General features: G+C 37.0%; 3 protein-coding genes and 1 long non-coding RNA gene across 4 annotated transcripts in view; 1 reads left to right on the forward strand and 3 right to left on the reverse strand.

Annotated features, from left to right (window-relative positions):
* LOC126966148 (egl nine homolog 1) overlaps positions 1 to 1,971 on the reverse strand; it is a 31,330-nt gene extending 29,359 nt beyond the window's left edge. Inside the window, exon 1 of the mRNA XM_050810092.1 lies at positions 1,042 to 1,971. Within this exon, the coding sequence (XP_050666049.1) occupies positions 1,042 to 1,914 (873 nt within the window). The 5' untranslated portion in view covers positions 1,915 to 1,971. The remainder of the gene's footprint in view (positions 1 to 1,041) is intronic.
* The window catches only part of LOC126966158 (tryptophan--tRNA ligase, cytoplasmic), a 373,239-nt gene that overhangs the window by 33,892 nt on the left and 313,703 nt on the right, over positions 1 to 25,644 (forward strand). The gene's annotated exons all lie outside the window — the stretch shown is intronic.
* On the reverse strand, positions 3,139 to 4,746 carry LOC126966208 (uncharacterized). Its single transcript, XR_007729694.1, has 3 exons — positions 4,426 to 4,746; positions 3,777 to 3,965; positions 3,139 to 3,535 (listed from the first exon to the last, which is right to left on the reverse strand). It is a non-coding gene; the product is annotated as an uncharacterized LOC126966208 (long non-coding RNA).
* Positions 20,399 to 25,644, reverse strand: part of LOC126966090 (zonadhesin) — an 88,939-nt gene continuing 83,693 nt past the window's right edge. Inside the window, exon 19 of the mRNA XM_050809965.1 lies at positions 20,399 to 20,634. Coding sequence (XP_050665922.1) covers positions 20,399 to 20,634 — 236 coding nt within the window. The remainder of the gene's footprint in view (positions 20,635 to 25,644) is intronic.

Below are 25,644 nucleotides of genomic sequence, written 5' to 3' on the forward strand. Positions count from 1 at the left end.
AACACAATGTGTACCTCTAGAATTTCAGTAAATTCTGGCTTTTATAGTATTATCAGCCTTTTTGTACCAACAGCAAGCAGCCACTTCAATATTTTATGGTTTTATGACAGAGCATGTGTTAAAATATATATAACAAAACACACAACTGATACCAGGCTTTTGAAGTGTCTTCAAAATGACTGCTCCACACCAAATATGGTGGAGTAGTTATTTGCAAAGTTTCAAACATAATAACCATATTTATTTATTTAATTATGAATTCATAAAAACAATCAATTAGAAGTTTTTAAGCTTTATCAATACATGCGAATATATTTAAAAAGACACTGAAAAATAATTTAAATCAAATATTTTTTTTGAAATGTTGGACAGGTTGAACTTCATATATATTGAACTTCATAATCTCATTTGGGATGTAAGGAAATATTTTCTCACAATTGATTTCTTTGGAATTAATTTTGATTTCTACTAAACCACTATCACCTGATGGAAATTAATGTTGTTCTGAGCGAGATGAAATAAACTCTCAGCATAGCCTTTTTGCCTTTTTCTCTGTCAAGTGTGAGTACATGAAAGGAAGAAGTCAAGGATCAATTTCTGCTAGCTTCTCTGTACTCATTACTTTCACTACACAGACAGCACAACTTACTTAGCAGACAGTACTGTTATTTAAATAAAGCAACAGTTAATGTAAAACAAAGTTACAACTACACATGTTTTAATCCTTTGAAAAGTGTTTTATTTAAATGTGTAACACTTGTGTTAATCAATGAAAATACTTAGTACTGTTATCAATGGAATGCTTCTTTTAACAAGATGCTGTAACCAAATAACTAATTCATATATAAGCATAACTTTATTTGAGTTTGACTAGTGCTACTAAAATTTTGGCCTAATAAGAATTACCATATTATGTGTCAGGGTTAGACTCAATCAAGAATATAAAGTGGTGCTGCATTGTAATTGGTATGATATCACCTACCATCAGGTAAACAACAGGCTCGTCTCATCGCTTCTTTTCTTAAAAAAGTAAGTACTTACTGTAAATATTCCTGATCGGTGCATATCTAATACCTCATTTAACACTAATAGTCCTCGTTCTTTACCTAGAAAATTGTTCAATACACAAACACCATACTGAGTCATGTCCCTAATTACTCTATGACAAATCTCATAATTGGGATCACTCGGGTCCATATAATAATTGTTCACCATATTGCTGAAAGGTGCGCTACTACCCTTCAAAGACGCTTCTGGATACTCTTTGATTTTAGTTCGATGTTCACTGTTATACCTTGGAAGAGCTGGCATCTTCACATCACATTTGTTTACATCAGAAACATTAGCAGAAAACTCCACAGTGTTCAACTGTTGAGCCTTTTCACTGAGTATTTCTTGTTCAGAAGATCCTTCGTATGTTATGGCACTAGTTTTGGACAAATCCTTGTTTGTATACACAACACTTGATATAACACTTCTGCTTTTTAAGGCACTTTCTATATTGTTTACAGGACTGGAGTTAGGCGATTTGTTTGCAAGACTCGATACGGTTTTGTTGTCAATACAAGTTTTGCTACCCTCTTTTTGCAAACTTTTTCTTTTTGACTTACAATTCGTACTTTCACTTTCTACAGATTTGAAGTTCAATTCCTTATCATCTTTATGAAGATTATAAGATTGTGATATTCCAATGGATTTCTGTATTTCTTTTGCGTTATATGAGGTACTTTGAGATACTTTATCGTTGCGTGAAACTTGTTTTTCTATCTTGGGTACACATTCACTTTTATGTCTCCGCCAATCCACTCTTTGATGTTCTGTGTTACAGTAATAAATATTTAGGCAACGCGCACATCTACGATGTGTTTTTTCATTACAGACGGCGCAACAAGCAAGTACGCCTTCTGGATTCATTCTGAATTTATTAGTATCACTTTTATTTACGGACCGACCCCTCCGTTTGTCAAATGAAATAAACGTCAGCTATAATTTGAAACGACAGCTGTGAACTGTCATCATTTCTTTTAATTTTGTATTCAACTACGTAGGTTTTTGGATATTTTAAAAAGTAAAGATTCAAGTATTATTACGTCTTAAAATATAATAAAATCACAAATTAAAAAGTGTTCATTTTTTTAAAGCATAAATGTACTGTGTTCTGTAAATAATACTGTTCCAAATATTAAAACCATAAGTCTACTCTACTTTAATTCCATAGACAGTGTTGGTTCTCTCTAATCTGCCAACCTCCTCTTTGTTCAGTAAGCTGTCAATCGGTTACTAACGTTTTTAACAGAAACGATCAGCAAGCCAGTCCAGCTTCAACAGTCGCCTGGCATTGTTGCCTTCTAATACCATGTTCGTACATTAAGTGAAGTAATATAAGAAGATAATGTAAATTCTAATAAACCGCTTATTGTAAAGACGACGTTTTACTGGATCGACCTAAAAGACCTTCAGAAGAGGGATTGCGATAACAAGGTAATGTAATTTTTTTCTTGACTCCACGGAAAGGAATCCCGGTGAACGATATTCTAGGCTGAGTATTGAACGACGTAGCAACGGCCAAGTCATCTATTTTGTCGAGACAGCTCTAATCAGAGACACCGCAAATGTGATAAAAGTAACATAACTAAGAGTTGATTTAATCGCATACCTACAGAAAGGACAATGTCGATTATTGTATGGAACCCTATACAATGTTGCATCAAACATTACTTTTTTTGAAAGTACACATGTTATATTAACACGTGCGGAAATTCTTTTTGTAAGAAAATATAATAAAAAACCCGGGTTTGTGAGTTATTTTAGGTACATAGTGAGGGTATCTAATATTGGGCGCTAAGTAGATAATATTACCACACCAACACCTATAAAACATTAACATAAGGCTAGTGATCAGTTAGGCTAAAATAAGTACTCATTTAGTCTGGCTAGAGCATCTTGAACAAAAAAATAACTTTAGTGCCTATTCTTATAATACAATTATTAACACTATTGCTCATGCTATTGTTGTTAAATGGCTAGGTACCTAGATAAGTAAAGGATAGACACAATCAAACAAACAAATCTGTTTCAGTCTTAATAGCGATTCAAGGAACAATAAAAAAAATATATTAAATAGTAGGAGCTAAATTTATTGTCCAATGACCAGCACAGTAGTGCCATAGTACCTATATTACCACAATACCTTTGAAACATTAGGATAAGTATGACCAACATCCTTATTACTATAATTCTGGACAGACACTTATTGTTCATGTTGTTAATCATCTAGGTAGGTAAGGGATGGAAAGAAATAAATAAAACAAATACAGAAGACATAATTGTTGTTGGATTTAACCTAAGGTGAGCGATATAATTTTGTTGAGGAAAAGGTGACTCAAGAATATTGAGATCACCACCTGCTCCAGCATCTGGCAAAATAGATTCTGACAGACCAGGACAATTTTAGTTGTGCTGATCATGACATTGCACTCCTGGTAGCTGACAAAAGTCTGTCCAACAAGCAGCATACTCTTTCCAATCTTGGGATCTAAAAAAAATATATATATGAATATAGCATTGATAAAAGTATATAAATATACAGTAAACAATTAGAATACATGATAATGATCAGACAGGAATTAGTTCAATAAAAAAAAAATCTAATGACATTATTTGTGAAACCTTTTGATAAAATTATTAATACAATGAACTAAAGAGAACTTATGAATAGAAGAACATAAGACTATGAATCAATTTTTTTTTGAATCGAGACAAAAAAAAATGATTACCAGGTGTAGCAGGACATGTCTAACTATGTTTCTCTTGTCGATCTTGTATTTCAGAATATTATGTTATAGTTGCATGTAGAATAGAATCAGAAGAAAAACACTCTTTTGTGACCAAAAGCAGGGAAAGATGAACTTCCTCTTCATTGATTGTGTTTGCTCTGATCTTGAAGCAGTGATAAGCACTGTGTACTAAAATTAAAACATCAATTAAATAACACGAAGGAAAGATAGGTAACATATTACTTTAGGCCCCAATGTATGTATCTAATATAAATATTTTCTTTTCTTTGTTCCTATATAAATGGTTTGTTTGTAAAATTATAGACGAACCGTCAGAAGATGGGTGAGCCTGACATTCTTATATATTCATAAAAAAAAGAAAAAAATATTTTACCAGACTAAGAGTTATCCAGGACTGTAACATGTTGGTCAGTTTTGCCTAGTGAATGTGTATGTAGAATAGGGGTCAATAATGTTTGAAATTTTATATTAGTTAAATATTATTCATTATTAATTATTGTAAGTAAATATTATCATATTGTAGCATAAAATAGAGATGTTAATGGATAAAACTAAATGAACTCTTCTTCGTACTTGAACACTTTATAAGATACATTTGCTTTACGATTACATTTCATTTATTACTTACATTTATTGGATAATAGGTTGAAATGGTTGAAGTTGATATGATAATTTTATTGAATGATGTTAAATATATTGGTTGACTGGTATATTTATCATCTCTAGACTACGTGTAGGTTTGTACTTTGTGGTCATTATGTATTAGCAAGTCGGTCTTGCCGCCGGGTGACTGACGGCGTCAGTCGGGACAGTCGGTCTACCCCAAGCCCACGACATGTCATATTTGCACAATGATATACACAGAAATCAGTCTACATTCCACAACATAAGTAGGTAGTAATAACACTTAGCACCTGCATTCTGCATTAAGTAACCTTAGCACCTGCATTCTGCATTAAGTAATCTCAAGTCTCAATTCGCATAAAGCTAATATGTCAATTGACATTTGACAATTTGACAAAAAAATCAAGTATCTGCAATGAGAAATGAGAATGAACCTGCTCCTGCCTCTATTTAGGGGTGAGATCGATAAATCAAAGCAAGAAAATCGATTTAATGTTAATGAGCAATACTGAATCGTTTTCGTATACTAGTTTTACTTAAGTTACTGTTATTCCAAGAAAGCAAGCCGTAATACACATAATTCGTGGAATATATAAAAAGGCATAAAAGGCATTTATTTTCTCAAAATTGATTCCTTCAGAATTCTTTTTGATGTCATTTCTAATAACTAATAGATACTAAAGGGATCCTATCAGCAGGCTCCACTTTCACTGCACGTTGCTAGATAGCGGAGCAAGCCTATCAGAAGGCTCCAGCTTCACTGCACGTTGCGAGACAGCGGAGGGAGCCTATCAGCAGCTCCAGCTTCATTCACTGCACGTTGCGAGACAGCGGAGGGAGCCTATCAGCAGGCTCCAGCTTCACTGCACGTTGCGAGACAGCAGAGGGAGCCTATCAGCAGGCTCCAGCTTCACTGCACGTTGCGAGACAGCGGAGGGAGCCTGTCAGCAGTCTCCAGCTTCACTGCATGTTGCGAGATAGCGGAGGGAGCCTATCAGCAGGCTCCAGCTTAACTACAAGTTCCCAGGGCCAGTGTTTCTTATGATTATTAATAAAATGTTGAAAATAAATAATAAGAGACCGTTGACCGCCCAAGAGTTCCAACGCACACAAGCGGCGTGCAAATTCTCGCATTCTAGTTTCGTTTGGGTCTTTGCACATGCAACATGTCACTAGAAAGTTCGTCATCCGATGAAGAATTATTGATCTTGTGGAGCTCAGCAGCTTCTAAGAAGAAAAGGAAGTATTGGGTGCACCCAATTAACACAACGCGAGAAGAACAAGGCGAATTCAGTAAAATTTTTCAGGATTTACTTAAAGATGAACAACGATTCTATATTTATTTTCGAATGTCGATTAATAAACTCGTTTACCTAACCAATTCAATTAACTTTTCCGTTATTCCAAACTCAGACATCGCGGCGTTCCGGCGTTTTCTGTCTTGGCGGGAAAAGAACTCTTGGAACGCGACATTCCGCTTTGACCGCCGCGGTCAGACTGCCCGCTGTGTGCGTTGTGTCTCTGCTGCGCGGGCTTTTATTCATACGCGTGGTGCTTGTTTTACCTAGGTGGTAGACATCTTATAGTTAATAAATCTTAATGTATTTGTTGAATGCGATTGCTAATTGTGACAGTGGTCACGACCATCATGTTCAAAAAGTATACAAGCTCTAAAGAATGATGCATCCAGTATACGATGATTTATATTTAAGTATACAGTTTATTCTTCATTGTTTTTTTATGAAATGATTTATATTATCAAACACTATTCATATATTCGGTGCGGCACCTAACAAACTGATTTGTTATATGTACCTATACTACAGCCATTATAAAATACCTTATTTAATTTAACGAGTGACCGTTGAGTTTCCTGTTTTTCTCATGAGCTTTTCCGAACATATTATGGTAAATTCAGTAATAAAGAGAAAAGATAATAAAATAAATATTTGTAGTGATTATTCAAAAGAGCTTAGTTTAAGCCTAATTGAATAAAGCTTATTTGACTTTCACATACTTAAATGTTAATCTTCAATGTTACTTAGACTTGGTGAGCGAAATGTACTTCGGTTGACGGACACCTTAAAGCTAGTAGTTTATTTGAACTACAAATGATTTACCCCTATATCACGAAAAAGCTGTGGGTATGAAGCTATTGCAGCAGACAAAATGCAACCTTGTATAAGTAATTTTTAAATCAATCTGAGAGCGATAATGACAGTGATTGTAGTAGTTGTTCTGATGCCATTGAGAATAAAATAATTAAATGTAGTATATTTGCATAATATTATAATACATTAAAATTCTTTACTTATGATTTCATTCGCATCCTTAATTATTGTAACTTTTAATTTAAAATAATGAATTAGTGACGGGTCCGGATGCTTGGTATGAGCGTTGAATGATCGGCGCTTATGACAAGCATGTGGCATCTGAAATAGCCTGCATGTTGTGGGCATGACTGGCACGATGACGTCTCGCCCAATGAGAAGCAACATGCAGTCTATAGTGAGTAAGCATTATGTATGTTGTGGGCATGACTGGCACGATGACGTGTCGCCCAATGAGAAACAACATGCAGTCTAGAGTGAGTAAGGATTCTGCGTGTTGTGGGCATGACTGGCACGATGACGTGTCGCCCAATGAGAAGCAACATGCAGTCTATAGTGAGTAAGGATTGAGTGATTTTTCGCCCAAAGAAAAGCAACAAGTAGTGAAAAAACAACATTAACGAATAGTGAGAAGTGAGTTTTGTAGTGAGTGATTTTTGAACATTAAAATATGTTTTGCTTAATTACATTATTATTAGTAGCTAGAGAATTGTAAAATTATTTCTAGTGTGTAAGTAGCAATGGTATTATGGCATATGGCACTTTATCACTTTATTACTCGCAAGCAAGCCACTCGTATGCCTACAATTTTTGCAATACCGCACTGTTACAACGATGTCGCATAATATAATAATCCATTTCATCGTATGTGCCAATTATATAACGAGTTAAGTAGTAATAAAAATTGTGAAATCGACATATTTAGTCAAAGTTTATATAATTTTAAAATAGCAATTAAGAAGCACTGTAACATAGAACTCAAATATTAGCTGTTGTACTTACATATTTTCAATGTGAATGTAAATAATATAACGCTGTGTACAATACTTAGATTTACAATTTTATAGTGTTAAGATTTTTATTTTTATATTTCATGTATTACTTTGTAATCGTTTTTGTACCTTAAATAAATAAGTATACAATTGTGAAAATCAGACTGTTTGTAAAGGTTAGAAGGAAATAGTCGTAGTTTTTGTATATGCAATAGCATTATATATAAATAGCATATAGAAAAAAAAAATGATATGTTTTGTAATGCTAACATATTAAGAGTATTTGTATGTTTTCTTAGAACGTTAACTTTAATTGACTGCAACGAAGGCACTCGTTGAAGATCGGATGGCCGAGCTGTTACAAATATTTAAACCATAAGTCTACTCTACTTTAATTCCATAGACAGATTTGGTTCTGTCTAATCTGCCAACCTCCTCTTTGTTCAGTAAGCTGTCAATCGGCTACTAACGTTTTTAACACAAACGATCAGCAAACCAGTCCAGCTTCAACAGTCGCCTGGCATGATTGCCTTATCATACCATGTTCGTACATTAAGTGAAGTAATATAAGAAGTTAATGTAAATTCTAATAAACCGCTTATTGTAAAGACGACGTTTTACTGGATCGACCTAAAAATACAGAATCAGGAATAAGGTTGGCAACCATATGTATGGACGGGAAATACGCAGGTATCAGTTAACTTTCGTTTAACCCTTAATCAAATACGGACAAATAATTTCTCACTTCGTCAGAATGTAGATATTCAATAATTTTTATTGAATGAAAACACTTAGCAATTCTAACCATAGAAAAAAATAATCTTGGAAATATTTTTAAATTGATAAATTCCAACATTTGTCGAGAAGTTGTGTATAGATATGTGACATAGTAAGTAAAAGTCGAATTCACAATAATTCAAAGAGAATTTAACAAATACGTTCACAATAATTATCCACATTTTTGTGTTATCTTGCATGTAAATTCAGCTATTATTTGTCTCGAGTCAACATCTCATGAAGATGCCTCGTGTAGAGGCGAAACACGTGTCGAATTTTATTGAAAACAAATATAAGCAAATATATATTTATTTTTTATTGTTATGGATTTCCGCAAAATAACGCCTAATTCAATAAACTTTAAAATTCATAAAATGTGATTTTTTTTTTCCAAAAATATTCATTATCGTCGGTCTTTTAAAAAAAAATCTAGTGAGTTAATACTTGGATCGAAATATCGGCATCAAATATATAAAATATATATTGTGAGTACCCGTCATAATAATTACAAAGTTATGCTTATTTTTAATTGAGCATAATTTTTGCCGCATGTCGGGGGATGTTACACACATCCCCCCATGCCCCCCCTACGTTAGGGAGGATATCGGCTGTCGCCATCTCGGCCAATTTGAAGGTTTATTCTCTGGCTGCGTGTAGATTTTGAGGACCGCGTCCGCATCTATGCGTGTGTACAGGTACCATAATGGTACGCAGAAACGGATCATCTCATGGGCTACGTTCAAGCGACAATTGACGATGTCCTTGCAGAGATCCCCTCCACTGAAATCATAGTCTTGGGTGATTTCAACGGGTACAATGCCGAATGGTTTGGGTCACGTACCACAGACTACAACATAAGGCGGTCTGTGCATAATTTTGCATTGGCGTATGGTCTGTCCCAATTGGTTGAGTCGCAAACGCGGCTTCCAGATGTGGATAGCTACATGCCATCCTTATTAGATCTTCTGCTGACTACACAGTACACATCCCGATAGTTACCAGGTCTTTGTCGACGCGGCCATTGCCTGGTCAGAAGTGTAGTGCCTATGCAACGCCCACCACGCGACCCGCCACGTTGGGCAATACAACTTAGCAGATTGGGATAGGATGCGTGCCTTTTTTGCATCCTACCTAAGGGTAAGCCCTAAGGGGCAAGATTTGTTTCCCTTCGGATGATCCCAGTGCCTGCGCCGTTGTAGTAGCCAATGTGATACTGCAGGGCATGAATATTTTTAATCCAAGTTCTGTAGTACCGATCGGTGGCAGATCACAGCCCTGGTTCGATTTATCAGTTAAAACAGCATCTGACTGCAAAAAACAGGCGTATCGAACTTGGTTTGCGGCGCTGGGCTCACCGGATCTGAACTGCATAGTTCTAAAGAGGAAATACAACCGTGCCTCCAGATTCAGTGCGGGAAATCGACCGTGCGAAAACGAAGCACGTTGTCAAAATCGGCGAGCAGCTTTTGTCGAAAGCTGCTCTTGGTAACTTCATCCAGCCGTCCCTGCCGCCGTTGCACATGAGAAATGACACCCTGGCCCATACGGCAAAGGAAAAAGCCAATCTTCTGTGCGCTCTCGACTCCCGACAACAGTGGAAATACACCGCCGACCATCCCGCGGTGTCAGAGCTCTAAGCCTGAAGTACAGTTCTGTCTGGACTGTTCGGCGAGCTCTGTTTTCGTTGGACGTCAGGAAGTCGAGCGGGCCGGATGGCATTTCTCCAATCCTGCTTAGAACGTGTGCCCCTGAGTTGAAGCCGGTGCTAACGCGTTTATTCCTGCACTCTTCTTCAAAAGGCATAGTCCCTGACTCATGGAAGTCAGCTCTTGTCCATCCGATCCAAAAGAAAGGAGACAGTTCGGATTCAGCAAACTATAGGCCTATTGCTATTACCTCCCAGCTCTCCAAAATCATGGGGAGCATAATTAACCGCCAGCTCTTGGTATACCTAGAAGGAAACCAGTTGATCAACGACCGACAGTACGGCTTTCGCCATGGTCGGTTAGCAGGCGATTTCTGGTATACCTAACACGATGGGCGGTGGCAATCGAAAGCAAGGGGGAAGGCCTGGCAGTTAGCCTAGATATAGCGAAGGCCTTTGATCGTGTATGGCACAACGTGCTTCTCTCAAAACTTCTATCATTTTGGCTTCCCGACAGCTTATGCAAGTACTTATGCAAGACCTCCAGCTTCCTCACTGGGCGCAGCATACAAGTCGTTATCGAAGGTTTTTGCTCGTATCCCAAGCCCGTGACCGCTGGAGTGCCCCAAGGCTGTGTGCTATCTCCCACGCTGTTTCTTCTGCATATCAATGATATGTTGGACACCTCCAACATACATTGCCATGCAGCTATCAGCACTGGTGATACCGTATACACGGGCCATGCAGGCCTCTCTCGGGAAATCGTCGACCAGTGCCGGGAGAAACTTGTCTTCTATCGAGTCCTCTCTCGAGAAGGTCGCGGAATGGGGTAAATTGAACCTTGTCCAATTTAATCCCCAGAAGATCCCATTTGTCGTATCGCCGCTCTTCGACAACACTTTCCTTAAAGGCTAACCTAGTATCGTAATACTGGGTCTCGAAATCTCGAATCATTACAAGTTCCGTGGTCACCTGGAGGACAAAGCCAAATTGGCTTCGAAGAAGCTGGGCGTCATAAATAGAGCACGGCAATACTTCAAGCCGGCCCTCATTTTAGCACTCTAAAAAGCGCAGGTCTGGCCACATATGGAGTATTGCTGTCATCTCTGGCCTGGCGTACCCAAGTATCAGCTCGATTCATTTGACTTCGTCTGCAACGCAGAGCAATTGTCGGGCTAATGTGCTCTGTGAACGGCTGGACTTACCGCATTTATCACAGGGAGTGTTCCGAAGATCTGTATCATCTGATTCCTGCCGCCGAATTCCACCTTCGCACGACACGCCACAAATTAGGATGTGTGGCGGTCCTTCACAGTGCGGTTTTCAAGGAGCTTTTTTCCATGAACTACAAAGCTGTGCAATGAGCTTCCTTGTGCAGTGTTTCCGGGACGATACGATAAGGGTACCGTCCAAAAAAGCGTACACCTTCCTTAAAGGCCGGCAATGCTCCTGTGATTCCTCTGATGTTACAAGAGAATGTTCTGGTTAAAAGGTTCCGGTGTTAAGTGATCCGTGCGCTTGTTTGTCCTCCTTTTCCATAAAAATAGAATATACGTATGTACATTTACGATTTTTTTTCGCCATTTCGAGTGTTCGGACCGTCTTTCGGAAATTTCGGAACTTCTATGTTAGCTCTATAGTTCGCAACTCAGACTGTATGTACGTCGTTGGTCAGAGAAAACGAACGTAGGTAGCTTGCATACAGCATGAAATGTCCTACTCTTATTTCTTTTGCGAGTTGCAAAGTGTTAACTTTTATTTTCAGTATATATTGGCGTTCACCTAGCTTTTTTAACTGACTAAACTCAAGTAAATTACAAAATAAATAAATTTATACGAAAATTTTCAATTTTTCTTTCAAATATACCAATAATATATATATAAGTGCCCATATTTAAGGTAGGATTAAAAATTAACTATGCCTTATTAGGGATAAAGAGCTAATGTAAGGTTGAAATATTTGCAAGCGGTTAGATTTAAATAAAACAAATGTCAAAATAATTTTAAACTAGTAAATATTTAATATAAATAAAACTATTTAACATAGGTAAAACAATTATTTTATTCTAAAGTACACTTAAGAATAGGTAATAATATTTTTTACAATTCAACAAGAATGACAAAAATAGAGTGCTAGCTAATAAATAAGTATTTACAGTCAATCTTAGCAGTATGTATAATCACCGCGTGATGAAATGGGGACAGGCGGCCATCTTTGTGACGCCAGGCAGGCTTCAACAATCACCAATCAAAAGTACCTTCCGTTTGTATACTGACAACTGCCTGATTACGTCATACACACCGTAATGCGACAAGGTTCCGTGCCTTTTTCAACACGCGGGGTTATTATATTATCTTGGTCGAAAATTGAGTATCGGGGAGGACTGCAATCAAGTCTTTTTTTAATAGTTATAAAATATGCGAAATCAGATTAAAGAAAATATACCAGGGAATGGACTCTTTAACTACTAAAATGAATTTGTTGCACGCTTCAAAAATTATGAGAAATAAATAAGAAGATCGCTGTGCACTGGTTGGAGGATGGGTGTGATCTGGGCATCATGCCTGTGTGCTCTTCCCTATGCTTCCCATTTGAATGACGCCGCTCCAGATCCGTACAAAGCCTATAGATTGGTTCTGAATTTCGATCGAACATAATATAATAAGGACTTTATATCATTAAATTTCGGGCGCGGCTGAAGGTGCCTGCGGTTAGTCATTACCGCAGAAAAAAAAACTTCAACAATCAGCCTAGCGAAACTCGAACAAAAAGCGATTCACTCGATTATATGAAACGTGCAGTCATTAATAGATTGACAGGTGACTGCTATGATTTCGTTTTAAGCAACTGTTCGCTTTCAAACTTAGCTAGATTATACTTCAAACATTTGTCAAATCTCACTGCACGTTTCATACTAAACTCAATTTTGAATTTTTACTTAGACAGTACCGCCTCTTATTACTTAGTATTCAGATCCCCTTTATCTTCAATAGTCAATTTTATGTTTTGAATTTAAGCCTACATTCGTCTGAAAAAAGACATACATAAGTTGCTACATTTAGACTTATAAATAAAGATAAAGTTACATAATTGATATAGAATAAAGAAGAAATTATTAGACTAGATTAGCTACAGATCGAGTCTCATGCGTAAAACAACTCTAATGAATCTCTTGCAGTAATAACCTACTTCATTCATATAAGTTTAATTTAGATTAAGTCACGGACTAGTAAGAAAAGAAGGACTCCGCGCCGTGATATTAGCAAGTGAAGCACATTTATGCTAGTGTGTGTGCGGTTACGGGGTATACCAGTTACACAATTTTTTCTCCCGTAAATAATCATATATCCGCAAATACTTTTATATTATTGTTTTTACACTTTACCACAACGCACGACGGCATTTTTAAAATATTTTATTGCGACACAACTGATCTGTCACAGACGATGGCAAATCGCATAATGGCGGCCGATCGGCTTGTATTAGTGTAAGTGTATGCGTGGGGCTATGTATTTACACGTTTACCGGCTTGTTTTGGTGCCTCACTGTTATGTAAGGTGACACGGAGTCCTTATTTTTTTACTCGTCCGTGGATTAAGTATACAATTTACAATGCCAATTATGGTTAATATATGGAAGTTAAGATTTTCATTATAATGCAACTGACAGTGAATAAAACATATCTAAACTGGTATAAAAAGGACATATATTTTATTAAAATCATAGTAATATAATAACACTAAGAAAAAATTTTTAGTATCTACCAGATAACTGTCAGACATACAGCAAAATATAAATGAAAAATATACTTTCAAATCTCATTTAAGAATATTAACTGTTAGTACTGGGGTATCATACGCAATCAATACAAGCAAGCAGGATGTGATAACAAGCAATTGCCTGAACAAATTACCTACAGAATTGCAGAATAATATGGGTATTATTATTGTAATGAGAAGAGGTTTAGGTATAACACAATATTTGAGACTCGACGAACTAAGGGCGCGTACAGACGTGCGTCGGTTGAAGTTCTACGAACGTCTCCTCGCTATTTCATCAAACTTAGCCTATCATATACTTCTAATACCTGAAGACTATACGTAAATATCGTTTTATTGCAGCCTTTTCAGTAATATTCCAACTATAGTTTCTACGATATTAAAACGTTTTACATTTTAATGGAAGAATGAATAAAACTAGCCCCATTTTGTAGCAATGAAAAATGGAAAAAAATCGACTTATTTTTTCAACATAAGTAATAATATACTTAGTCTTGATTTAATTAATCTTATAAGTAGAATGTTTGATAATTTAATAATGAAATTGTATCTATTATACAATTAAATAAGCCAATATTTGGACCCTACGGTAGACTTTAAAAAGTGTAGTAAATTGTATTTGCAACTCACTTTGTTGCATCAATCATTCATAGTTTGGAAAACAACATACCTACTTTTTTATAGAAATATATACGAAAAATATTGCTTCTAGTCGTCCGAAATCGGCAAGTGCCGCACGGCACTGGATTTTTCAGATACAACAAAATCGAAAATACCGTACGGCACACTACGCCCTGACCAACTTCTGACCCTTATTTTGTTTATAAGATGGTTTATTTTGCATGGTATTATAGTTTGTTTCAATAGTTTTCCGATACGTTTACTCAAATCATCCTAATTATAAGCGATAAGACTTTTTCTTCAGATCTTTTCTTAAAACAAATGTTTTTTGCACACCATGATTTTTTATTTTTAATGTAAGTCTGAATACTTACGTAAACTCAAGGTGATCTTTTACAGGGTTAAGTTATAATACATTCAGTAATTATTGCATACATATTCAAACTCTTGAATGTTCGTCGTTAGTTTGGTTGTGGAGGACCCTTGCAAGTTCCGCCTTCTCATCAGCTGAGAGGACATACACTGGCGGCGTGGGGGGGAGGAACCGCTCAGCTTTTTGCGGCTCTCGTTGCAGTCGTGCTCGGTACAGCATCAAGAGGACGCATAGAATACTGATGATAAATGCTGACGTGGCTGCTAAAACTATGAGAGCGGTATGGTATGATGTGGCAGGTGATACCTGGAATAAAAAAAATATTAAAACTGAAGCTACGTCAAAACAAATTGTAAATACGCAAATAATATTATATCTTCAAAGTCATTATCTTTATATAAACGTTATTTATTAGGCTGAGAACTATAAAGGGTATATATCTATTAATTTTATATTTTTTTTTATTTTCTCAGACTGTCGGCTAGTCGAAGATGTATTTATAAAAATCCCTTTGAGTGTGCATCCACCATAGCGACGACTTAGGAAAAACTCCGACTATAAGCCGAACAAAAAGAAGATCAACAATTCCATGCGTCATCACAACAGCTATTGTTAGACGTTTTAAAAATCCCGGATAATACACTATCAGCTGTCACTCATAGCTGTCACGCATCTAAAAATGCGTTCCGTTTCTCATACCAAAATAAGTTATCAGGTGCGCATTTCGCATAGATCATACAACGATTTCCACTTACTTCAATAAAACTATTAATCAAACAAGTTTTGTATCCTGATCCCATAATTTAGTATATCCTCTATTGTAAAAGTTTATTTAGTAATAATTGACAAGTGACACGCGCGCCTGACTTTTCTATTGGGCTGTCTTAGCATAAGCTCAGCATAATTTCAGCTCTCAAATTACTATAAAAACTATAAAAACCAAATCAAAGATTATACTAAGCTTACACTGAGCTAAGTTTTACGTAAGTAAAGTCTGAGTACGGTCTATAGCTTGAGAGCTGAGGCCTAAGACTACAGCGAAAAAATAGTCATTTTTTGTATAAATGGATAGATTCCTGTTTCCTATTCTTTGTATGAGCTGGCGATACGCAAATGTTACCATAAGATGATTGTTTAATAAATAGGTAGTAGTTAAAAAAAAACTAAAAAATTGAAAATTTATTTTGAAATTTAAAATTAACATCAATTCCTGCCTTATAGACGATAGATGAAAATTATATAAATTAACAATAATCTTATATTGCAAATGGAATAATTTTTAGAATTAATGTATTGTCATCGGTCCTCGATAAATCTACGAAGTTTGAACGAAATCTGGCCGTATAAAGAGGGTCAAAATCGCGCCCAAATGTAAATAAAAAGCGTGTAAAAGGGATAAGAAAATTGAAGGGTAAAACTGCATTTGTTAAACAAATAAGAAGAAAATAGCTACATACGGTAGACTCGCTAACAATTTCTCTCTGTACGGCAGGTAGCACTGGCGCCGCTACCAGACGATATTCACTTCTGATCACGTCGGCACCAAGAGAACCATCGCTGTTCTTGTCTGCACCTTCCATTTTTTCTTTCTTCACCTGTTATAAATCATCAATGTAGAGAAGGAAAAGTTTTCTGACCGTTTTATTTATTTTTCAAAAGGGTTTAATGGACTTATCATTTTTATTGGAATAATATTGAAAGATATTCTGATCAAGATTTTTTTATATTAGGGAATGCAAAGGAAGGTCTCCTTAGTAAATAAAGTCTGCTTCTAATGAATACTTTGTCATCTTTTGAGGTGGTCCAACGTTAATCTAGATCCCTAAGTCGCATATGTTTGGTAAATCAGCAATAGGCTGGTGGTTATTGCATAAAACATAAGGCAAAAGCTTTCAAGTGAACGGCGCTGTTGTGAATGAATACTTTTTTTTTTAGTTTCACAAAACGGGATACACTCTTAATACTGTATAAAACAGAAAAATACGTTAACATGTTGGGGCGAGTGCCTCCTTCTGTTCTAGATTTTATATAAAACTAAAAACATTAACTTAAGCTAGATGAACACAATTCAACCCCACAGTCCCCAAGACAATAATCCGCTTTTTCCAGCAGAAGTCTTCTGAACCTAGGGACTGACGGATTGAATATGTCTACGTTCTGACAGACTTCATTATATAAAGAACAAATGCGATATAAACTAGAATGTTGACCATAATTTGTGCGTGTTTAGGGTAGACTGAACGTTTTCCTATTAATAATACGGCTGCAATGCCGTGGGACAGCCAAGGTAATTTTACTTAATAATAGAGGACTGTCTATGTGGCCATGAATCAGTTTGTGTAAAAAGACAAGGTCTGAAACTTTTCTACGCTGTACAAGAGACGTCATGCCAAAATGCACAAGTAGATTCGTAGCAGTCTAATCAACGACAAAGATTACTTGACTTAAACGTGATGCAGATGGAACTTTGCATTTTGACGTATAAGATGCATTTAACTTAGTTTGTTTATGTTTATAAACATTCATAAGACTAGGCAGTATCACATTTATTATACGAAGATTTTAGTTTTTGCTGGTAGTTTGCACATTTGATGGTAACGATAAGTTGGACAACATAAAGATCGAAAAAGTAGAATTTTCGATACATCTGACAATAATTACCACTTGCTTTATAGTGAACTTCAACGTTAGCAACAAAGTAAAGAATATCCCACAAAACTAGTGAAAACATCCGGTGGGACTTTTAATACATTTTTATGATATAATATTTCTACCATATTTTAGGTACATAATATTTTTATATATTAATCATAGTTACCAATGTCTCGAGATAATAGACGAGATCTGCTGCTCGAGGACCGGGCAGTATTGCCCTCAGCTTCACAACGTTCCGGTCTGTCATCATCGACACCGGTACTTTTGCTCCGAGCGCAGCAAGTCGCGACGCAAGCGAGGACCGAGCCTTATCTCCCACGGCGCTGTCTACGCCAAAAAATTCTAACTCTAGAAGCGCCGACTCAATTTGCGTAATTTCTGAAAATTTAACACAATATTAATAATATATTTTAATTGATTAATGAGAGTGCTACTTGATATTTATAAAAAAAAAACACTTTTTTAAGGATAAAAATGCATGTAATCAATAGTAAATGTGTTTACATTAGATTTTAGTAAACGTAATATTTTTGTTATTATTTTAGCTAACTCGACGTTTCGTGACCTTTCCAGAGCACGTTTCCATGGAGACTGTCCCCCGTGATTTAATGACAATTTCAATTCATAGGTATGACGAATATTAATTTTTCACAACAAAACTTGTCTAAAAACACCTTGTTTGCGTGTTTTCTGCTAACCCTTCGCCTTAAGATAAGTAGTGCAGTTATGATGTTCAACAAGTGATATTAAATAAAAATATTAGAATTAGAATTTACGTACCGCAAGCGTCCGGCGACCGTGCCGTGTCCGTAGCGGGCACGGGACGGCGTTGTCCCGCAGCGTCGACGCACCAGCAACGACCGCGGGCACACTGCCTCGGTGAGAACGACCCGTCTGACATACATCTTGGTAACCAAGCTTCGTTACCAGCTGAAACATACAAGAATGTCATATCAATGTGATACCTGAATATAACTATCAGTTTGTTGATCAGTTGACGAATCTTTCCGAGTGACTAAACAGAAGGTTTTGTACCTGTTTAGGTTAAAGTATGTGTTAATTAGGTCAGAATAATTGTGGTAGGCGTAGAACAATCCCGGTAAATCACTTGAAACTCCACACAAATCATTTCATCAGCGCACAGCTTATATATATCCTAAGAGCACTACTTTTCATTTCAATAAAATCAAGCGAATGGTTTTAAAGATACAATAATTCTCGTTTCCGCATTATTTAAATATTTCATGTGGCGCTCCTCAAAGTCCACGCGACGATTAATATTATGAGTGTAGTGTATTGGCGTCACAGCGATCAACAGATACATAATAGCTTTAAGGGTAAATTAATATACTTTAAACAAATAAAGTCCCAGCCACTGTAAGGGCATTATCTGTGAATAAATTTATATTTCTATGTGTTTTATTAAAAATAGCTCTGTCGTTAATCCTACTACTCTACAGCTGAACATCCACGTGATCGGACAGCCTAGGACTAGATTATGATTCTTTTAAAGCAATAACAACGCTGGGAGAGTGTCTTGCGCCGCTCCGTCTCTCTCAGAGCGCCATCTGTTTCCGAAGCGGTGGTAGTGTTTATTTATTTATTTATTTTATTTTATTTTCTAATAATCCAACAGCTTTATATACCATTACAATAGACTTACAAATAATTTTACAAATATGCCAATTTAGGATTAAGAATAATAGTTACAAAACTTTAATAGGTATACATCTGTTATTTTATGCTAATATTATTAAAGAGGTGTGTGTATATATATAGTGTATGTGAGGGAGGGTGTGGGTGATTGTTTTCTTGTTTATGTTAAACAATTTTATTTTCGTGTGTTTTAAGTATTGAGATTTCGTGTAAAAAGCGTTGCTTAGACGTCGCAAAAATGTCAGTACCTGCGTACTCGGTGTTATATAAGTGTGTTATACGTTTTAAAATATTGTTCTGGGCATAATTTGTAGTTACTGTACATGACTTTGAACTTTTTTTTATGGAATAGGAGGACAAACGAGCGTACGGGTCACCTGGTGGTAAGTGATCACCGCCGCCCTAAATTTCTTGCAACACCAAAGGAATCACAGGAGCGTTGCCGGCCTTTAAGGAAGGAGTACGCGCTTTTTTTAAAGGTCGTATCGTCCCGGAAACACCGCACAAGGAAGCTCATTCCACAGCTTTGTAGTACGTGGAAGAAAGCTCCTTGAAAACCGCACTGTGGAGGACCGCCACACATCCAGGTGGTGGGGATGATATTCTAACTTGTGGCGTGTCGTGCGAAGGTGGAATTCGGCGGGAGGAATCAGGTTAAACAGCTCTTCGGACCACTCCCCGTGATAAATGCGGTAGAAGACACACAATGAAGCGACATCTCTACGCAACGCCAAGTGATCCAGACGTTCACAGAGCACTGGGTCCCCGACGATTCGAGCTGTTCTATTGTTGTGTAATGTGAGTATACTTATGTGTGTATATTACTTTTAAAAACAGCTGCTCATATTATGACAGTACGCCACTGATAGTAATTAATGTTTGTTGTTGTTCCAGAGTTGGGTGAGTTAACATCTCCTCAGGATGCTTATTGTAGGGAAACACGTGTAGAATTGGTTGAAGGAGAGTTTTACTTTGATTAACTCGATCATTGGGTCGTGGACTAACCTTAAAAGACCTCATAGCATTTCGGTAATTAACCAGTGGTAGGCTTCGCATAGGATTCCGACTAGGTTATCGGTACCACAACGGCGCCTTTTTCTGCCGTGACCGTGGAGCAGTAATGTGTAAGCATTATTGTGTTTCGGTCTGAAGGGCGCCGTATCTAGTAAAATAACTGGGCAAATGAGACTTAATATCTTATGTCTCAAGGTGACGAGCGCAATTGTAATGCCGCTCAGAATTTTTGGGTTTTACAAGAATCCTGAGCGGCACAGCATTGTAATGGGAAGAGCGTATCATTTACCATCAACTGAACGTCCTTCTCGTCTGTCATAAAAAAAATAAGTTAAAAATATTTCAAAGAAAGTCTATTTACCATTCTGAATCTCATCTCGCATCATCTGGCATTTAGTCCTAAAAACTAACTTCTCCGTGAGCTCGATGGGTTCCTTCTTCGTCACCTCGAGCACCTTGGGCTCCACAACCTCAGTCAGCACAGCGTCCGTTACTTCAGTTGATTGTGGTTCGTCTTCTACACTGTCGTAGTCATCATCCAGTTCGTCTACTTTATACGCTGTCATTTGTCGTATTAGTTCTTCTAAAACTGTTGGCAAAGACAAAATAGTCGCTTCATATTTGCTAATTTTAGTACAATTATCGACGTATTTATATTAATTAACGGCCGTTCCCAATATTCAGTCTATCTCTTACTTGAGATAAAAATCGTTACTATCGTTGACTTTTCTGTCCCAATATACTTATCGACGTAACTCACCTTATCCGTGCACGCTGTCTGTCAATGGGACGACGTATAGCTTACCAGCAATATAAGTTCGTATGGAAATTGCAATTCACGCGTCAATATAAGGCGATAAAGTGACTTATCGGGTATATTGGGAAAGCTTCAGATTATTGATAGCTAATGACTGACAGTAGAAGATAGTAGTTTATCTCTATCTGTAGATAGTATATTGGGAACGGCTGTAAGCCAACCGTCCGCATTTGTTCAACTCTCGCGTTGTGGCTCCATTTACAAGGTCTACTTTACAGTTGATAACCTGCTAAACTCCAACAATTTCATTTTAGTTGTTTCAAACAAACAGTTGAGTGTTGAAAGAGCGACATCTCAAGTCAATTTCCTAATATGTGGTCGCGGGTTACTCAACGCTCATTGGTCAGGTAATAATATCTACCAACATAACGTAAGCAATTGCTACTGACTATTGTGAATATATATCTGTGGATCTGTATTCCTGATGTATTGCAAATTGTTGGCCTTTTATTAGGAGTAATAAAAATCATCACACACACACACACACTCACGCCGTTCCCGTCGGCGTATGCAGAGACAACAGAATGCCACTTGCTTCTATCCTTACAAACCTCATCCGCTTCCTCTACATTCATAACTCTTTTCATAGATGCTCGCCCGTCCCGGGTGCTTCGGACCTTTCATTTTCTTAAAACGTCCCTAATTTGGTTGGACGAATGTTCTACGAGGTTTCCCACGACCGACTTGCCCACACACACTTGCCTTATATATTTGATAAGTCATTCCTTCTTCACTCATTCGCTATTAAAAATCATCATGACAAACAATTTTACCTTCATCAGCTCTAGCTCTCTCATCCAGTGGGTCTCTCCTCACCCATTTCCTGGCCTGCCGGAAGTTGCACGTGGGCTTAGCACCACGGACCAGCGATCCCTTCTGAGGTTCACCTCGTCCATTGACACACCAGCACACATCTAAAATTAAAGAAGCAATATCAATAATGTAGTATATAATTAAGTGAAGCGTGTTTATAATCTAAACACCTAGTAGGTATAAAAGTGAGGTCGAGTATTGAAGCGAAGCTTTTATAAACGTAGCGGCCACACTGTCCAAGCGTCAGCTTTTAACGTTACACTAGAGTGTCAGATTTAGTATCGTTACACGATATACATAGGTATACAGAGTGGCAGCTTCCGCGGACTCCCCGCCTCAGTGGGCGTGGCTTTCTATTTCTTTCTTTTCTCTATGCATTATACGTCACTTTTGAAATTTGAATATCCGTTTCAATCAGCTGTTTCGTTTATCCTTTTTCCGATTATAAATAAACCGTGTAAAATATTTTCCCTTTGATCTTTTTTTGGTGCGTAGTTTACGCTTTATACTTTTAACACTATATTAAGCTTCGTCTCTTTCGGGCGTCTCTAGACGGCAGAGTTATTATTTCAGTGTAAGCTTTTTTAGATTAAGTTCTTTATTTTGTGAGTATTTAACAAGTCTAAATCGCAAAGGGCGCCGTAGCTAGTGAAATTACTGGGCAAATGAGACATAACATCTTATGTGTCAAGGTATAGGTTATAGTAATATAATAATAAAAAATATGGAAGTTTTGAATCAGATAATTAAATTAGTTAAATTAAATGTTTTAATAATAGGAAAAATAAAAGCAATTTCAACATCAAAAATAAGAAAAATAACTGTAATTCAGAAAAAATGTAATGAAAATGGAATTCGATGGAATGGATGCGCAGTTGTAGTGCCGCTCAGAATTTTTGGGGTTTTTCAAGAATCCTGAGCGGCACTGCATTGTAATGGGCAGGGCGTATCAATAACAATCAGCTGGACGTCCGGCTCGACTCGGCCCTTGCTAGTTTCATAAAAAAAATATATGGGCAACAATTAACATTTCACATACCAATATGTGACATGCATTGCACCGGTTCCCATATTCCTGATGAGTCGCATTTCGGTATGAAGGTTCCCTTGCCATACTTCTCCGCAACTGCTTCGTTCTTCTCTCGCAGTCTTTCGCATGGACTCAAAACTGTAAACAGCATTATTACTAAAACTATATGTCTCGCATAAAACAATTTGCAAACAAATTACAGATTTTAATGTAAAAAAAAATATATTGATAAATGAAGTGAGGATTAAAGTGTAAAATAATATAGCATGGAAAAGCAAGATTAAGGAAAATATTAGTTGTTTTAATGAAATCATAGCGCATTGACGCAAACTCGAGTGTTTTATTGAGAAAGTTAAAGTGAGACATCAGAAATAGGAAAAAAACTATATGATTTAGATAGATTTCTAGAATTTTTATTAATTTTAAAACTTCAGAATTATATTAACATCAACACTTTTAATTATTATTTGTTTTAGAGCAGATTTTTTTTCAGTACATACAGTCAACTTTATGCATTGTAAATAATTCAAATATTTGAAAAACGAAGCCATCGCTCAAAGCGGACGTGACGTAAAAGTACGCTAAGAACATCAATATTCAATCCAAGCGCATCTTGTTTGCTTTCCAAGTACGCCTAAAATCTATCTGTGTTATAAATACATTATACAGTCGAAGTAAAGTTATTCCAAATTTAAAACTTTCTGTCTTTATCTTACCTTTGTCACTGCAGAATTACATGACACAGACACGGACGAGTAAAAAAGAAGGATTCCACGCCGTAATATTAGCAAGTGAAGCACCGTTATGCTAGTGTGTGTGCGGTTACGGGGGATACTAGTTACACACTTTTGTCTCCCTTAAATAATCATGTATGGCCACAAATACTTACATAGTATCGTTTTTACACTGTTTCCCAACGCACGACAGCATTTTTAAAATATTTTATTGAGACGCAAACTGATCTGTCACAGACGATGACAATTATTCTCATAATGGCCGCCTATCGGCCTGTAGTAGTGTTAAGTGTGTGCGTAGGGCTATGTTTATACACGTTAATCGGCTTGGTTTGGTGCTAGACTGTTATGTAAGGTGACACGGAGTCCTTATTTTTTTACTAGTCCGTGGACAAAGAGAAGTAATTTTAAACTTGGAGTAATTTTACATTGTGTTTATTAATAAGACATGGTTAGCGTATAGTACTCGCGACGGTTATCTATCCTTAATGTAAATTGTCCAAAAAATATATACAAAAAATCTATCAACCGTTTTGGACAATTAAGGCATATTATATGGTGGGAGTCATCGATACGTCAAGCACCATCACCAGCATCCATTCTTCAAAAGTTCCAAATTAAAACACAGAGGCAAAGCTTGGATCTATGTACAAGGAGTAGCAAATTAATATACTTAATAATATTATGATGTCCGAATTAATATGCCACCGTTAAAATCTGTTATAGTTAGCCTGTTTAATTCTATGTAAGCCTATGACAAATCCGTAAATACTTATTCTGCGTATTTAGATTGGTGTACGCTTAGAATAATGTAGCGTTAATATTCTAATGGTGTAAGACATAAACAGTACAAAAGTTACAATCGACGTCATAATACTTATTTGAAGACTTGGTCATTATTTGTAATGACACAGAATATACAATAATAAGACACTATTAATAAAAAATATTTTAAAAGCATTAAAGATCGTATAATTGTAACTGTATTTTTTACATTTTTTTTTATGGAATAGGAGAACAAACGGATGTACGGGTCGGGTCACCTTTTGTTAAGTGATCACCGCCGCCCACAATCTCTTGCGAATCCCACCAGAGGAATCAAAGGAGCGCTGCCGGCCTTTAAGGAAGGTGTACACGCTTTTTTTGAAGTTACCCATGTCGTATCGTCCCGGAAACACCGCACAAGGAAGATCATTCCACAGCTTTGTGGTACGTGGAAGAAAGCTCCTTGAAAAGCGCACTGTGGAGGACCGCCACACATCCAGATGGTGGGGATGGTATCCTAACTTGTGGCGTGTCGTGCGAAGGTGGAATTCGGCGGCAGGAATTAGGTTAAAGAGCTCTTCGGAACACTCCCCGTGATCAATACGGTAGAAGACACACAATGAAGCGACATCTCTACGCCACGCCAAGTGATCCAGCCGTTCACAGAGCACTGGGTCCCCGACACTTCGAGCTGCTCTACGTTGCACGCTGTCAAATGGATCAAGTTGACACTGGGGTGCGCCAGACTGGAACAGAGAGGAAACTGGAGGTCCACTTGCACAAGCTCTCGGGAAGCCCAAATGATGGAAGTTTTGAGAGGAGCGCCTTGTGCCATACACGATCGAAGTCTTGCTATATCCAGGCTAACTGCCAGGCCTTCCCCCTTTCTTTCAATAGCTGCCGCCCATCTATGTGTTAGGTATACCAGAAGATCAACTGCCGACCAACCATGGCGAAAGCCGTACTGTCGGTCTTTGATCAACTGGTGACCCTCTAGGTATACCAAGAGCTGGCGGTTAATCAGGTTTTTACGTAAAATACATTTAATATATTATTTATTTAACCCGATGTTTCGTGAAAGTTTCAGTTTTTCTGACTTGAGCCTGCAATTGAACGCATTTTAATCCTTTAAAAAGTATTTTATTAAAAAAAATGTGTAACACTCGCGTTAATCAAATAAAATAAATACTAAAACACTATTCCGAATACACATTTGGTAGGGTTTGTTTGGTCCGAAAGGTGTGTAGAATAAAATAGGGACAGATCCAGTAACTATAGGTAGTTATTCTGTGCTTTAGGATGGCAACGCTCGACACGTCATATTCAAAGATTTTATAACCTATCTATCTATTTATACATTGAGAGCAGTTCTTTCCTTCGGTTATACTGCGAAAACTACTGAACCGATCTGAATAATACTTAGGAGAGAAGGACAAGGTT

Source organism: Leptidea sinapis, chromosome 9, assembly GCF_905404315.1.
Source record: "Leptidea sinapis chromosome 9, ilLepSina1.1, whole genome shotgun sequence".
In the NCBI taxonomy this organism is placed as follows: Eukaryota; Metazoa; Arthropoda; class Insecta; order Lepidoptera; family Pieridae; genus Leptidea; species Leptidea sinapis.